We start from the raw sequence: 17,899 nt of genomic DNA, 5'->3' as shown, positions 1-17,899 counted from the left end.
CCAACATTGATGTTCCCTCTGATATGTGCCTGTCTGAACTCCCTCCAACATTGATGTTCCCTCTGATATGTGCCTGTCTGAACTCCCTCCAACATTGATGTTCCCTCTGATATGTGCCTGTCTGAACTCCCTCCAACATTGATGTTCCCTCTGATATGTGCCTGTCTGAACTCCCTCCAACATTGATGTTCCCTCTGATATGTGCCTGTCTGAACTCCCTCCAACATTGATGTTCCCTCTGATATGTGCCTGTCTGAACTCCCTCCAACATTGATGTTCCCTCTGATATGTGCCTGTCTGAACTCCCTCCAACATTGATGTTCCCTCTGATATGTGCCTGTCTGAACTCCCTCCAATATTGATGTTCCCTCTGATATGTGCCTGTCTGAACTCCGACAGGGTTCTGCTGTGGCACTTGCCCAAAAGAACCCTAACTAACCCTTTATGAATATTTGACCATGAAAGCCATGGCGATGACGAGTATTATCTGAAGCAGCGGAGAGTTAAGTCCAACAACTTTTTGGTTGCGAACTGACGATGTTCCGTGTTTGTGTTTATGCTGTTGACGTCAAGGGTGAGACAGGGAACGCCAGCCTCCACATCATCCTCCACGACGACTTTGGCGAAGCATCAGAGAAGATTACTTTACACGACATCCTCAACGGCGACATGACGCCAGGGAGTGGGCAGAGGTTTGAGACAGACATTGATGTCAAGAAGAGCCTGTCCAGCGTACTGCGGAGACTGGAACTGTGGCGGGACAAGGACAAGCAACTCACTCAGTGGTTTGTGGAGAAGTTAACAGTGAGTAGGGAACAGACGCAGGCCCTGTTCGTCTTCCCCGTGCTGAGATGGTTGAAGGCGGATACTCACTACCTGTTCAGGAACGCGGATATGTGTTGTCCACCTCAAAATGAACAGCTGCTGGAACAGAGGCAGTTTGAGCTGGAGGAGACGAGGCAAGTCTACATTGTCGGCGCCACGAATACGTCACTTCCGGTCAAGGTGCGTGTTTGGAACCAAAGCAACTATCAAACTAGAGAAGGTTCTCAGGTATGTTGAGGGGTGCACGGGTGGCCCAGTCGTCTAAGACGCCGCGATTCGCTGTGCAAAGTTGCGTCCCTTGAGCACGCCAGAAACCTATGATTGTGGGTTCGAATCCCGGTTCGCCCCGATTATGTTTCTAGGTTTGTCCGCACCGTACCCGTGCTCGTGGGTTTCACCTAAGTGGTAAACGTCTGAGACCTGCATCACTTCGGGATTTCCTCCCACATTAAGCTGAAACGTTGTGATAAAACTGGAATGATGTTAAAAACGGCGTTAAACCCAACTCACTCACTCACTCAGGCAGGTTGGGAGTAGATACTGGACGTGGGTTCTTGCACCTCTGGGTATTATCACTGCTGTCACGTGTCAATGGGGAGGACCGATGGCACGGTGTTTCCGCTGTATTTGATTATATCATGTGTTTTAATTCAGGAGTTGTTTTAATGTCTGTTTTACTGTATATGCTTTTCACAGGCTGCAGAGGTGCCGGACGATGAAGTGTTTTCCAATGAATTCAAGGTAACCGAAAAAACAATCTGAACTATTTCAGTTAAATGTGGTTCGTTACAAACACATATGAGCCTAAACGTGTAGAAAAGAAGTTGTTCATCCATACATTCTTATCCTTACTTAATACTCCAACTTCTAAATGCCTCTCAAAGAAGTTAAAACGATTCCACTGTTTATACAACAGCTCAGGATCGAGAAAGTTCACACAGGTTCTCACAATCACTGACCTTCCATCACGTGGTCAAGTAACTTTCGGACATTCCAATACTACATTCCCACTGTGTAACACAATGCTTTACATACAAGAAGTTTTACAAAATAAAGTCATTTTCTTGGATTTATTCGTTTAAATATAGCTTCTACTATATGAGTGAGTGAGTGAGTATGGTTTTACGCCGCTTTCAGTAATATTCCAGCACTATCACGGCGGGGGACACCAGAAATGGGCTTAACACATGTCGGGAATCGAACCTCGGTCCTCGGCGTGACGAGCGAACACCAGGCTACCCGACCGCCCCACTACTACTATAAGGAAACCAAAGTAATCATGTTGACAGTGGTTGGAATGAGACTGTCGTATGACATGCTGGAAACGACCTTTCGTTCACAGAATTCCCTTGACTTAGAGGGGGCGTTTGAGAAGCTGAACGACAGATTGACGTGTTGGAGTACGGACAGTTGGGGCAGCATCCGGGACATCACATGTCTCCATCAGTCACTGGGTATAGAGGAACCTCAGGTAGGAACAGTCAGTGGGCATAGAGAAACTACAGGTAGGAACAATCAGTGGGCATAGAGAAACCGCAGGTAGGAACAATCAGTGGGATTAGAGAAACCGCAGGTAGGAACAATCAGTGGGATTAGAGAAACCGCAGGTAGGAACAATCAGTGGGATTAGAGAAACCGCAGGTAGGAACAGTCACTGGGATTAGAGAAACCGCAGGTAGGAACAGTCACTGGGATTAGAGAAACCGCAGGTAGGAACAGTCACTGGGATTAGAGAAACCGCAGGTAGGAACAGTCACTGGGATTAGAGAAACCGCAGGTAAGAACAATCAGTGGGATTAGAGAAACCGCAGGTAGGAACAATCAGTGGGATAAGAGAAACCGCAGGTAGGAACAATCAGTGGGATAAGAGAAACCGCAGGTAGGAACAATCAGTGGGATAAGAGAAACCGCAGGTAGGAACAATCAGTGGGATAAGAGAAACCGCAGGTAGGAACAATCAGTGGGATAAGAGAAACCGCAGGTAGGAACAGTCACTGGGATTAGAGAAACCGCAGGTAGGAGCAATCAGTGGGATAAGAGAAACCGCAGGTAGGAGCAATCAGTGGGCATAGAGAAACCGCAGGTAGGAACAATCAGTGGGCATAGAGAAACCGCAGGTAGGAACAATCAGTGGGCATAGAGGAACCGCAGGTAGGAACAATCAGTGGGCATAGAGAAACCGCAGGTAGGAACAATCAGTGGGCATAGAGAGACCGCAGGTAGGAACAATCAGTGGGCATAGAGAGACCGCAGGTAGTAACTAGCGTAATGCTCTAAGTGTACGCTGTATACGTAATGCTCTGTGTAAGTGTAATGCTCTGTGTAAGTGTTGTGCTCTGTGTAAGTGTAATGCTCTGTGTATGTGTTGTGCTCTGTGTAAGTGTTGTGCTCCGTGTAAGTGCTGTGCTCCGTGTAAGTGTTGTGCTCCGTGTAAGTGCTGTGCTCCGTGTAAGTGCTGTGCTCCGTGTAAGTGTTGTGCTCTGTGTAAGTGTTGTGCTCCGTGTAAGTGTTGTGTTCTTTGTAAGTGTTGTGCTCTTTGTAAGTGTTGTGCTCGGTGTAAGTGTTGTGCTCTTTGTAGGTGTTGTGCTCGGTGTAAGTGTTGTGCTCGGTGTAAGTGTTGTGCTCTGTGTAAGTGTTGTGCTCTGTGTAAGTGTTGTACTCTGTGTAAGTGTTGTGCTCTGTAAAGTGTTGTGCTCTGTGTAAGTGTTGTGCTCTACAGCCGTGCCATGATCCGTGTCGCTGCAGGGAGTCACACACTGGCAGGAAGACTGGTACTTCGGTCAGCAGCGTCTCTCTGGCTGTGACCCCACACACATCCGTCTGTGCACCCAAATTCCGGACAAGTAAGTACTGACCACACCCAAGGTAGTAGCAGTAGTAGTAGTAGAAGTAGTAGTAATAGTACTATCATCAGCAGCAGTGATAGTAGTAGTAGCAGCAACAGTAATAGTAGTAGTACTATTAGCAGAGTATTAGCAGCAGTAGTAGCAGTAGTTGAAGTAGTAGTAGCAGCAGCAGTAGTTGTAGTAGTAATAGTAGTAGTAGTAGTTGTTGTAGCAGTAGTAGGAGTAGTAACAGCAGCAGTAGTATTAGCAGCAGCAGTAGTAGTGGTAGTAGTAGTGGTAGCAGTAGTGGTAGTATTAGTACTAGTAGCAGCAGTAGTAGTAGTGGTGGTAGTATTAGTATTAGTAGTAGTTGTAGTAGTAGCAGTAGTAGCAGTAGCAGTAGTAGTAGTAGCAGTAGTAGTAGCAGTAGTTGTAGTAGTAGTAGTAGCAGTAGTAGTAGTAGTAGTAGTAGTAGTAGTAGCAGTAGAAGTAGAAGTAGTAGTAGTAGTAGTAGTAGTAGTAGTAGTAGTAGTAGTAGTAGTAGTAGTAGTAGTATCCTCTGACCAGTGGCTGTGTCCATTATTGTGGAAGCATCTTCCCGAGGCAAGAGAGTTAACTGACTTTCCACTGGACTTTTATAGTCAGTTAACTCCCTTGCCTCGGGAAGATGTTGTGGAAGGTGTCGGACCATGTTTACTCTGTTATCTCCCCTAGACTGGCTGTAACGGACCATGTTTACTCTGTTATCTCCCCTAGACTGGCTGTAAAGGACCATGTTTACTCTGTTATCTCCCCTAGACTGGCTGTAAAGGACCATGTTTACTCTGTTATCTCCCCTAGACTGGCTGTGTCGGATCATGTTTACTCTGTTATCTCCCCTAGACTGGCCGTGTCGGACCATGTTTACTCTGTTATCTCCCCTAGACTGGCTGTGTCGGACCATGTTTACTCTGTTATCTCCCCTAGACTGGCTGTGACGGAAAGAATGCTGCTCCCTATGTTGGAGAGCCAGGATCTTGACCGTGTCGTCGGCGAGAAGAGGCTCTTCATCATCGACCATTTCATCCTTCACCATCTTCAGCAGTACAATGGACGTGTGGTCAGTGCCATGGCGGAATACCTGATACTGGAATAAATGTCTACTATTTCAGCTGTATCGCGTGTAAAAAACTTATGTTACTTATGTTATTGTGAATAAGACATTGTGTGAAGAAAACTGTTCAGCATACTTGTATCCATCTCCCCAATTCAAGGGCGTAAACTGACTATAAACGTCCAGTTTCCGGGCTTTTATTATAAGGGTAAGGCTATTTTTCAGGGCATTATCATTTGCAGAAGCCCGAGGTCTTCCATTATCTGAAAAGTCCGCGGGCTTCTGCAAATGGTAATGCCCTGAAAAATGGCCTTGCCGTTATTATAGCTAAAATGGATGGAATATGTTATCAAATAAAAAGAAACAACAATATCTGTTTTGAAACATTTACTGCAATCAACACGAATGTCACTGACCCACGTTTACAAATATGGCTGACACGCTGTGATGTAACCGGAATACTGCTCAAAGCGGCGTTAAACACAACTCAATTACTATTGCATTGCAAATGATTCCTGGTACGGTTTGTGTTCGCAGGTGTGTGCCCCCATTGCCTTGTTCTTCCTTAACTCAGCGAGACAGCTTGTTCCGATCGCCATACAGCTGTTCCAAGACCCGGGGCTCAGGAACCCTGTAAGTGGAGTGAGTGAGTGAGTGAGTTGGGTGTAGCGCCGCCATCACTATTGTAGTTGTATCAGCGCGTCAGCTTTGTGAAGCAAGAACTCGACGCAGACCGTCGACGTATGGAACTTAGGTGATGCCTACAAGACATTGTGGTCACAGACAGCCATCAAGGCAGACAAACAGCCAGACAGCCAGTCATACAGTCAGCCAGACAGACAGTCATACAGTCAGCCAGACAGACAGTCATACAGACAGACAGCCAGCCAGCCAGCAAGGCAGCAAAACAGCCAGCCAGTCAAACAGCCAGCCAGCCAGCCATACAGACAGACAGACAGCAAGGCAGCCAGACAGCCAGACAGTCATGCAGACAGCCAGCCAACAAGGCAGACAAACAGCCAGACAGCCAGTCATACAGCCAGACAGCCAGACAGACAGACAACCAGCAAAGCAGCCAAACAGCCAGCCAGCCAGCCAGCCATACAGACAGACAGCCGGCAAGGCAGCCAAACAGCCAGCCAGACAGACAGAGGATAGACAGACAGACAACCAGCAAGGCAGCCAGACAGCCAAACAGCCAGACAGAGGATAGACAGACAGACAACCAGCAAGGCATCCAAACAGACATCCATACAGACAGCCAGACAGACAGCAAGGCAGCCAGCCAGCCAGCCAGCCAGACAGACAGACGACAGACAGACAGACAGCAAGGCAGCCAGCCAGCCAGCCAGCCAGCCAGACAGACAGACAGACAAGCAGTATGAGCTGACGTTTCCAATCGCAGAAAGTTGTGAAGACGCAGTCATAATGACCAAGTGGAATGAATATAGTGTTTAGAGTGTGAACAAATGATTTTATCAGTAAAGTTAAACCTAGTAACATCGAACTCATGATACATCATTAAGGCTAGCGGACAAGGGTGTCGTCGGCGACTGCCACAAGCTTATCAGCTCTCCGCTGAGCTGATGACCTCTGTAATCTTATATCTTTACTAGATAAAGATTATATATATCTTAACTTAACCGTATCCAGGTTTCACTGTATTTGATAATAAACTGGGCGGCAAAAAAAGTATAGGTCGAGTTCCATGATCGATAAAAAAATAACAAGAAGAGGTTTTGTTGTGAATTATAATAAAATCTAGGGAGGGGTAACAAATGATTGATCAACCACAGTTTGAATGAAATTGTGCAATCACAGGTAATGTAGGATCAAGGTAAACAATGGTGGGGTAAGAAATTTTATTTTCAAAAGTTGTCTGAAATGTCACCAAAACATTGTCAGACACACTACAAGTTCAATGTCGACACATTTGCCTTCATTAGCGTGTATGACGTCCAGCTGCCTCAATGCATGGTGTGATACGCCGCCTCATCGATGACGTCAGTCTTCTGATGACATGGACTGGAATCCGTTGCCAGTCGTCTCTCAGGGCCTGCTGCAATTCTTGTCTGTTGACGGGAGGCTGATGGCGTGCTCTAATCTGGCTGTCAAGATGGTCCCACAGATGTTCAATAGGATTCATACCGACATCAGTAAACATCACTCGACGCCAATTTCTAACTTGCCAGCGTCGAACCTGCCTCGCCCATCGCAGTCTCAGGCGTCGATGTTGAGCAGTCAGTACCATTCCTCGGAAAGGACGATACGCTCGGATTCCAGCAGCACGAAGTCGTCGTAGTACTGTACGTTGGCTAATGGGATGTCCCAACGCTGTTGCTGCCGTCGCCGTTACGAATCTGTTTCGCAGGTTAATAAGCGGGTATCTGACCGTCTTCCACTGGTGTTGTCACTCGGGGTCGTCCGGTTCTAGGCCTGTCCTGTGTCCTCCCTGTCTGCCTGTACCGTTGAATGAGCCTGGTTACTGTCAATGGTGTACAACCAAACCTTCTGGCAATTTGGACCTGTGTTGGCCCCATTTCGGCCATACCGATGGCCCTCTCTCTCTGCTCCTGTGACAGTCGTGGCATTTCTTTTGTATGCTTTCATCACGTGTGGTTATACCCTGTAGACGAACGCATAACATGCACGTGCAGTTTATGCCATAGGCGGGAAACCTGTTTCACCATTTTTTTGTCACCGCCCGTTCGGGTGAGGTGTTTTTGGTACCTGTTCTAGGCAGTCATATTCCCAATACCCACTTTCCACTAGTTATCGCTGTTTTTAGGAAAATTACAAATTGCCAACCTATACTTTCTTTTGCCGCTTAGTTTATATCAGTTATTGGTCTCCGAAAACTTCACATAATGAATATTGGACTTTTAGGTGTTTTTCCCAACCGACCCCGGTGGTGTGTGGAGTGTGGCCAAGCAGTGGTTCAACAACGCTGAAGCTCAGATCCACCAGGCCTTAACCCACTACAGTAAGTTAGGGTTCACTCCGCTAGGCAATACTTCAGTTGTATTACTGCGTCTTAGTGTCATTGAGCAGGAAACCTCAACTGACGCAGGTAGTTGTCTGATGTCTGATGAAGATGTCTGATGTCTGATGTAGATGTCTGATGTCTGATGTAGATGTAGATGTATGATGTATGATGTTGGATGTAGATGTATGATGTCTGATGTTGGATGTAGATGTCTGATATAGATGCCTGATGTATTATGTAGATGTCTGATGTCTGATATAGATGCGTGATGTCTGATGGAGATGTATGATGTCTGATATAGATGTATGATGTCTGCTGTTTGATGTAGATGTCTGATGTCTGATGGAGATGTATGATGTCTGATGTTGGATGTAGATGTCTGATATAGATGCCTGATGTATTATGTAGATGTCTGCTGTTTGATGGAGATGTATGATGTCTGATGTTTGATGTATGATGTCTGATGTTTGATGTAGATGTCTGATGTCTGATATAGATGCGTGATGTCTGATGTAGATATCTGATGTCCGACGCAGATGGTTACCACCGCGAAAGATTGTGAGATTATGATAGACTTGTACGACTCTAGGATTTGAACTCAGTGGTCACGGCTAACTGATGCGAGTCTGCCCAGCGCCTTTGACCACTCGGCGACCCCCTAGTGAGTCTCGGCCACGTGAGCCCGGCACTTCCGGGTTTGTCCCGTGAAGATTCCGGCCTGGAGTTTGTCTTCAGCAACCTATGCTTGTCGTAAGAGGCTCGCTGACTTGGTTGATGCATGTCATCGCATCGTATCACTATGTCAATCACTGAATTGTCTGGTCCAGACTCGATTATTTACAGACCACCGTCGTTTAGCTGTAATATTGCTGATTGCGGCGTTAAACAAACAAACAAACAAACAAAACTTCCGGGTCTTCTGGAAGTTTCCGTGTTGTGTCCGAGAGACATTTTCTGTCGACTGGAATGTTGTAACAAACAGTGCTACCAGTGGCAGATCCGGGACTACACAATTCAATTCTTCAACATCTTGTTTTCAATGTGAATATTTTTAATCTTTTTAAAAACTGTTCATCAATTAAATTGTGAACCATTGTTCCTGGTATTTTCAGCTGTGTGTCACTCACTGATGGAAGGCATTTGTGTCATGACGCACCGCCACCTGGCGGAGAACCACCCCATCTTCAAACTCCTCACACCGCACTTCCACCAACTCCTCGCCAGCAACAAGTAAGTGGAGAAACCACTGAATCATCTTCAAATATATACCGTAAAGGTCCCATTAAATTTTCAAATAACATACAATGTATATGAAGCATTACACGTAGTGCATGAAGCAATACACAATAATGAGTGAGCGAGTGAGACTGGGTGGGTGTGCGGTCTTGGGTGAGTTAACTGACTTTAAAAGTCCAGTTTCCCCCCTTGCCGAACTAGGCTGGACTTCCTGGGCGCAATCGTAGCGCCACCAGTGGTTATTACGAGTAACGTCCCTTCTAAACCTCTCCTATGGACCAATCAGATTCCACCTCTCGTATCACATGCATTTGTTTCAAAAGAAATGGCGGCGCCCAGTCAAGACGATCTGATCGATAATCAAGATCTATCTTGTGACAAAACGGGTCTGACATCGCAAAGTGCATCAAATCACGTTGGCACCTTGATTAAAAACATGAAAGGATTTGGAAAATACATGTTGACAACGAGTTGGCGTTGCACATGTTTTGCAAATCCTGCAATCGACCGAAATCTGCACAACAGCTTACGAACCGGTTTTCGATTTCGTTCCGCGATTTTGATTGGACTATGCATAGACTCGTTAGTCCAGCCAAAATGTAACTCCATAATACCAGCCTAGTTCGGCAAGGGTGGAACCTGGACTTTTATAGTCACAAATGAGCTTCAGACATTGTACCCATGTCGGGAATCGAACTCGGGCCTTCCGCGTGACGAGCGAACGAACAGCGAATGTGTGAATTCCATTTTTGGTGTCCCCCGCCGTGATATTGCTGGAATATTGCTAAAAGCGGCGTAAGGTCCCCGTGCCTTATACTTGTCGCAATACCCGACTGACGAAAATCGGACGTGTAGAATGCATGGATTGACTTTAGTGCTCATGCTGTCACCCGTTGGTTTGCATGCACCATATTAAATTGTGATGACTTACTGGTTGCATGAAGTACTGGTGACCTACATTGACCAAGGGATACGATATATGTTGACGTTTTCCTCTTTATCGTGATAAAACAATCGTATGTCGTGTTCTTGTCTGTCATGGCAGGTTGTGTAGAGAGCAGATCCTGCAGCCTGGCGGACCGATGGACGCTGTGCTGAGCTGTGGGGCTGGGGGGATGAACACCATCATTAGGAGAGGGTAAATGTCACACACTCAAATTAATAGAAAGCGAAACGTGATATAAACATGTTGATGTGATGACAATTTGTCAATCAATCAACTAACCGGATTATCAAGTATCCGGATTAAAGATTTCTCGTATGAGCTATGTCCCTTTGTAGCTAAAGCAACGTTCCAAAAAGTGTGTCTGGATTTACGTGCACGGTAAACACATACAAGATCTAAACATGTTTAGGAATGTCTTTATATCCTATAAAGAAGGCACATTTAGTATGTTCTATTTAAGCACGTTTAGCTTCTAAACTCATAAAATGAGCTATAGTCTCACAGCCTAAACACCACCTAAACACAACATCCCCATTATCTAAACACGTTTAGAATGTTTAAATGAAATGAATATCATCGGACATTAAGTCAAACATGGATGAGGTGTATAACATATATTGAATTAGATGAGCAAATCCAATTCACAACCACTTCCATCACATATACTCGCTTATTTACAACGAACTTGGTATAATATTAAAATAAAAATGAACAAATAAGCCAAGCTAAGTTGATGGTGAGTAGAAAAACTGACATTTATTACCGCAACGGTCTACGTAGGACTGTTGGAAGCGTGAAGGATTACACATCAAGAGTTTGCGGAGTCGAATCCCGCCGAGGTTTTAAAAGGGTTTTGTTCATAAATGAGTTAGGGGCAGTCGGGTAGCCTAGTGGTTAAAGCGTTCGCTCGTCGCGCCGAAGACCCGGGTTCGATTCCTGACATGGGTACAAAGTGTGAAGCCCATTTCTGGTGTCCCCCGTCGGGATATTGCTGGAATATTGCTAAAAGCGGCGTAAAACCAAACTCACTCTCTCATAAATGAGTTGTTGCAGTATGAATTATAATATTTCTATCATACAGAAAACGGTGGTGAAGGTAAGGTTAGGTGAAATGGGGTTTAACGTCGGGTCCAAGATTATTGCACTTATATAGCGACGTGCATGTACGTGTATGTGTGTGTGTGCCTGTGGCTGCTTATACTAGTCCGGACTGATGCCGATTTATAGTGCTAGCACACTGTGATACAATGCCGCATGTTAACATGAATACCCCATTCAGACACAGTATACTGACTCCGACCCGACCAGTCCTTGTTTTAGCCCCTTTATGCCGAGCGCCAGACAGGGTAACAAGTACCATATTTTAACGTCTTTTGGTATGATGTGACCGGGGATCGAACCCCGGACCTTCCGCTCTCCGGGCGGACGCTCTACCACTAGACCACGGAGGCGGTCCCTACAGAAAACGGAAGCTGACAATGAAAGTATATATGATTACTACACTACACCATCAACTACACCGCCACATTTCTATATCCCCAATAATCGCTGAAAAAACATGTAGAAAACGCCCCTCTATTATTATTATTATTATATAATGAATTTGAGGGGGACCTGGAGGGGGAGGGGAGAGTACATTTAGACCCTACTAAACACAATTCTTAACATGTTAAGACCCTATGCACGATATAATCATAGGACAAGGAATGTATTTAGGTTTAGTTAAAGTTTACATTTGTAAACACATTTGTTTACAGTGTGTGTCCCTGTATATTCTGGTATATTAACAGATATAAATATAGATATCAATATATTTTATATTTAATGAACGACCCAATGTGATACCAATCGTCTAAAGCGAAGCGTTCCTTAGACGTGCCAGAAACCTTTTTTCGATTTTGAGTTCGAATCCCAGATTCGCCCCGATTATGTTTCTTGGTTAGTCAGCACCATGTCCGTGCTCGTGGGTTTCACCGAAGTGGTAAACGTCTGAGACCTGAATCACTTCAGGCTTTCCTCCCACATTAAGCTGACACGCCGCGATATAACTGGAATACTGTTCCAAACTGGAATACCGTAAAAATCAACTCACTCACTCACTTATCAACATGAAGTTCTCTACTTGCTTTCTAGACTTCCGCTCTGGAGAATGGATGTCGAGGGCAGTTTACCTGAAGATCTAAAAGCGCGAGGGGTAAGGAGGAGACATTAATTAATATTTACGTACCCTGGTAAGGTTAGTAACCAATATTTTGCGGGAACTGAACGTGACTTTTTGATATTTTAGATACACGGCGCTGTTTAGACAGCCGGCGTACTTATCTAGCTAAGAAACCTAAGCATTCGCTCTTCACGTCGATGATATATGGATATAAAGCGTGACACCCATTTTAGATGTGCCCTGATGTGATATGGCTAGATCATCGACAAAAGCGGCGTAGTTCCTACCAAGTCACTTTGACGTGAATACGCTAAGTCATGTTATATATTGTAATCATACGTATTGATATACCTAATGATGTCTCAGGTCTTTGACAACAATGTCCTCCCTGGCTACTACTACAGGGACGACGGTCTCCTCGTCTACAACGCCATCGTCGCTTACATCACGAAGTACATCAACCTCTACTATGGTGGGTGTATTGTTGGGCAGCCCAGAGTTGCGTCCCTTAGACTATTATCGCTGGTTCGAATCCCAGTTCGCACTGATTATGTTTCTTGGTTTGTCAACAGCAGACCCTGCTAATGTGGTAAACGTCTAGGACCTGCATCACCTCGGGGTGTCCTCACACATACTCATAGATATAAACATGTATTATATTATGCAAAGTTTTTAACATACACCTTGGCGGAAAACCGGCCACATTCGACATTCGATTCCAAGTTAAGCCTGATAATTTGGGGTATTAACTTCAGTAACTAATAAGTTTCAAAACCTAAGCCAATCATATGTCTTTTTTTTTGTTGAAACTTCCTTGTATTATTGCAGCTAGCATAGTTTGATATGATAAATCTGCCTTTTTCTTTATAATATATAATACAACAACTACTGACTTCATTTGTGGCCAGTACCTATTTAAATGGACCTGAAAAAAACCCAGTATTGACCTCAGACTTCGTCCTCTGTCTATAATGCGTTTTTTCGGGTCAATAAAAAAGACATGTACTTCATATAAAAAAAATAATTATATATTATTGTTTCTTGGAAAGGGCATCGGGGTGAGCAACTTTTAATTTGACGTATATATTTTCTTTTTTCCAGAATATGAAGAAAAGATCGGAGAAGATTTTGAACTTCAGTCTTGGGCATCAGAGCTGACGAAATCCCGGGAAGATGGGGGCTTAGGAATAAACGTGTGTTTATACAAAATTCTTGAATGCATAGTAAACATCCGTCAGTCTGAGATAACACGTTCAGGGAGTGTAATTTATACGTACATATATCATGTATACCAGTTCAGGTATAGTTATATTAAACAAAGCAACGAATCCAGGCATTCTACATTCGTAGACTCATGTTAGCGTTTCCCGCTTCCTCTGTTACGACCCACAAAAATGTCTTCATGTTCTTCCGACTTCATTAGCTGCAACTGATCTGGCGCTTATCAGAGTCACAGCTCTGAACTGAAACCCCTACCCCCGACCCAGACATATTTAGAGGCCGGTTCTTCATTGAGGAAGTAATTATAATCGCAGTTTTGTCTCTAATGTCCATGATCTGTCTGTGCAGGGCGTCCCGGGTGAAGGTCGAATTTCAACCTACGAACACCTTGTCAAGGTCACGGCGAGCGTCATCTTCACGTGCACAGCTGGCCACGCAGCAGTGGGGGATCGCACTACACGCGACCAGTACGCCTTCCCCCCTGCATACCCAACCTTTATGAGAGGGGCACCGCCTTCGGAGAAGGTGGGAATAATGACCTGTCGGACATAGACAGTCCCCAGTACAGACCTAGTGTTGTAGGAAGTGATTGCATGTGTACAGGGAGGACAATGTGGCGGTGATGCATACTGAGATGGATGGCCAACTCTCAACTTTGATCCGAATTCTGTTTGATTGTTTGTTGTTTAACGTTACACGCAGCAACATTCCAGCTATATGACGGTAGTCTGTACATAATCTAGTCTGGACCAAACAATCCACTGACTGACATCATGAGTACGATCTATGCCATTGGGATCGATGACATGCTTCAACCAAGTCAGCGAGTCTGACCACCCGATCCCGTTAGTCGCCTTTTACGACAAGCATAGACGCTTTTTACGGCAAGTATGGGTTGCTGAAGACCAATTCTACCCCGGATCTTCACGGGCCTATATCGACATGAGGGCGATGCATGAACAGTATGTAGTATTTGAACACCGTCATCTTCGGGGTGAGGTAGCCTTGAGGATAAAGCGTTCGCTCGTCACGCTTAAGGCCCGGGTTCGATTCCCCACTTCGGTACAGTGTTTCTAGTGTCCCCCGCAATGATATTGCTGGAATATTGCTGAAAGCGGCTTAAAACCATACTCTCTCACACACTTTAATCGAAATGGCTGCTACCCCGATGTGACCACGCGACCTATCCTGCATGTATCTTATCTAACGGCCTTAGGTTATATCAATACAGTAAACTAGGGTTATAACGAACTCAAATGGACCACTAGTTTTAGTTCGTTATAACCGTAGTTCGTTATAAGCATATATACAATATCGATACGGAAAATGGTCGGGACCAAAAATTAAGTTCGTAATATCCGTCAGTTTGTTATGAGCGTGTTCGTTATAAACGTATTTTACTGTATCTCCAGTTGAATACCGAGAGTCGAATTCAGCAAGTTTAATTGTTCGTGTCCTGAGTATGCAAACAATGGTTCTTATTTCAATTACCATTCTGATAATTACATATGTTGCAGACAAAGCCACACCGCAGGCATGTTATTTTGGCGTTATGTCTTCAGGGGGATCGAGAAGAGGAGGACATGCTTCAGACGCTACCAGACCAGCACCTGTCTGCACTAGCCTCCGTCCTGGCCTCGAATCTGTGCGGTGTGCCAGCATCGCGACTAGGAGAACCTCGTCTGCAGTATATCTCGGACCCTTCTGCCATAGATATATGTCTCAGGTGAGCTGTGTTTACAAAAAATATATTTTCTGTCAGGAGATTGCCCTGTACCTGATTCATGACGTCAGGGTCGATTGCCTGTCACCGGACCAATCACTGGCTTGCATGGTCCAAACTCGATAGCCGTGTTTTACAGGGCACCGTTTATAAATAGAGAACCCACCTATGGTTTCCGATTCAGAATTGGTTCCCAGTAACTAAAGCTTTCTATACAAATAGAATGGCATTTTTTAATTTATTCGAAGCAAAAAGTAGATTAATTAAAGTGTATTTTGTTTAAATTCATTCACAGAGGCAGTTATGGTATCTGCTCATCTACGTAATACACCATCTATCCACCCCCAAAATTTGTCTGACAAATTTGTTTTAAGATATAACTTTGTATGATACATATGATATATGTATATATAAATCAACTTGTCGCTATATGTCTGAAATAATGCCGATGCGACGATAAATTTTAACTCACTTAATCGCCTATGTTCACCCACAGGAGGAAACAACGTTTCAATGGGTAGTTCGATTATTAGTTCTTGATTGGTGTTCCATTCCCAACGTTGAGTTGCAATGCGTGAAGTTATTAGTCACTCTGTATTGAACACACAGTTACAAGAACATCGTCTTAGCCGAAAAGTGATGACATATAAAATTTAGCAATACCTCCCGAAGGTTTAATATTCCACTAGCCTTTAGAACATTTTTAACATTAACAAAACTGGTCCAGGCAACGAGCTAGTGCTAATTTCCAACGCTGCTATTGATGCAGTGTAGAATTTTTATTGATGTTGATATAAGTTATTGTGATAAGTCTATTCTTAGCTTTTTGTTTTTCCATCAAGGTTTCAAGAAGAGCTGGAAGAGGCAAGTTATCTGATCAACTGGCGCAACAAGAAGCGTGTCTGTCCGTACACGTGTTTGAACCCCAAGTCTATTCCAAACACACCGTTCTCGTAACACTTGGTTTAAGTTGCTCCAACTCGCTCCTGCCTCTACACGTGTCTGGATATCAAGACTTACCCAACACATCCTTCTCGGAACGCTGGCCATCAGATGCAGCCATGCACCAACTCGCTCCTGCCTCTACAGGGTCACGTGCAACTATGTCCGTATCACGTGAATAAGTAAACATGTCATCTGTAACGTGAATCCTGTTAATCTGGAACCTTGAAAGCAAAAGACCGGGTAAAAGAGTCTCAGTAAAAGAGAAATATGAATTATAATAGACTCAATAGTTTCTCCTCAAGTTTTAGATATGTTCTAGTGAGGGGTACCCCTCCAACTCCCAATGAAGAAATGATCAACACCTTGAAGAAAGCGAGGACCGCCAGTCTGTTGCTAAGGTGATGCAATGAAACATGAAAGCGTTGCCATTGTTAGGTTTAAGATAACTGAAATCATTTCATTTTCGTTTTCTTGTTCATTCAGGAACCATAAACTGTCTTCAATAATAACTGCTTCCTAATGTATGGAGCCTGTGTGATACATATGGGGCGCATATGTGATCAATTCATCTTAGGCGCCGCAATTAGCTGTGCAGAGTTGCGTCCCTTAGGCAAGCAAGAAACCTATGATTGTGGATTCGAATCAGGGATTTACCGCGATTATGATATAACTTGAATACTGTTATAAGCGGCGTTAAACCCAACTCACTCACTCACTATGATACATATGACTACTCTATGTACGAGTACATTAAAACTCATGAAACAACTGTTTGGATTTTTTGTCAATATTTTAACAGGATTTGAAGAATGTTGCAGGAACGCCACATTTGTGAAAAGCATTATGAAGCAACGCATCAAAGATTCTGTAGGAGAATCGTGCTGATATGTATTTACCTACTTGTCCTGATGATGACTGGCTGTATCACCCAACAGATGATATTCTTGTCAGCTTTCTGAAATTAACAACAGTTTCTACCGCCATTTACATTACTCACACGTAACACATGTCGTATCTCTCTTGACCATCCTGGGGCGGTCGAGTAGCCTAGTTGCTAAAGCGTTCGTCCGTCACACCGAAGACCCGGGTGCCATTCCCGACCTGGGTACAATGTGTGGAGCTCATTTCTGGTGTCCCCCGCCGTGATATTGCTGGAATATTGCTAAAAGCGGTGTAGAACCATACTCACTCACTCACTCCTTGACCCTTGCGCAAAACGATCTTATCTCAAAAATCGCAAAAATCGCGATCATTGGTTTAGGCTTCAGTCTCCATTCACAAAGCGACTCTAGGGTAAGACATTGTAAGCTTCCATCCACAGCCACAACCTTGACTCACACACTTTGCATATCGGTCTTTTCGATTCATTCCTCCGCGAACCGAACGAAATATACAAACAATCCTTGATTAAGGAAGATAATTGTGGATGTCAACGTCTTTATTATGAGGAATACGTTTCGGAGTATAAACTTACTGCTTCATCACTCAATCTTTAATTAAACATCTTTTTTGTATTTTACATATATTTTTAGATAACATCAAAGAAACCTTGAGATGTCTGAAAGTAGTTTCGGCACGAAATGTTATTGCACGCTATTACACATTCAGTTCTATTTTGTTCATACATAGATTTAGTATTGTCTCAGTAAAACATATTGAAAAGGGTAAATATTTCAAACTGTACGATCATAATACAGATCACTGGATTGTCTGGTCCAGACTCGATATTTTACAGGCTATGATGATATTGGAATACAACTGGAATAGTCCTGATTGATGCGTTAAACAACATTCACTCACTCACGCTATATTGTATCGTGAACTGACCAGAAGGTAAATGGCCCTGGGTCTTCTATCAACCCAACAACAGTAACAGTAACATCTAGAGTAGGATAAAACACAAAGAAAGGTGAGTTTGACAGCCATCGTTTTTAGTCG

At 44.1% G+C, this 17,899-nt stretch overlaps 1 protein-coding gene across 1 annotated transcript; it reads left to right on the top strand.

The window, feature by feature from the left end:
- Nucleotides 1-537: 537 nt before the first annotated feature.
- LOC139474971 (allene oxide synthase-lipoxygenase protein-like) lies at nt 538-16,105 on the top strand. The gene is made up of 15 exons (XM_071258173.1): nt 538-1,005; nt 1,522-1,566; nt 2,168-2,296; nt 3,571-3,668; nt 4,617-4,749; nt 5,281-5,376; nt 7,630-7,726; nt 8,842-8,959; nt 10,011-10,103; nt 12,045-12,105; nt 12,439-12,544; nt 13,174-13,265; nt 13,642-13,818; nt 14,811-15,019; nt 15,859-16,105. The coding sequence occupies exons 1-15, from the start codon at nt 538-540 to the stop codon at nt 15,971-15,973; spliced, it is 2,037 nt and encodes a 678-aa protein (XP_071114274.1). The 3' UTR covers nt 15,974-16,105.
- Nucleotides 16,106-17,899: the final 1,794 nt, after the last annotated feature.

This window comes from Haliotis cracherodii, unplaced genomic scaffold, assembly GCF_022045235.1.
Source record: "Haliotis cracherodii isolate W230 unplaced genomic scaffold, xgHalCrac1.p SCAF_3, whole genome shotgun sequence".
NCBI lineage: Eukaryota > Metazoa > Mollusca > Gastropoda > Lepetellida > Haliotidae > Haliotis > Haliotis cracherodii.
The sequence above is the reverse complement of the archived record's forward strand: the minus strand, read 5'-3'. Positions and strand labels throughout refer to the sequence as shown.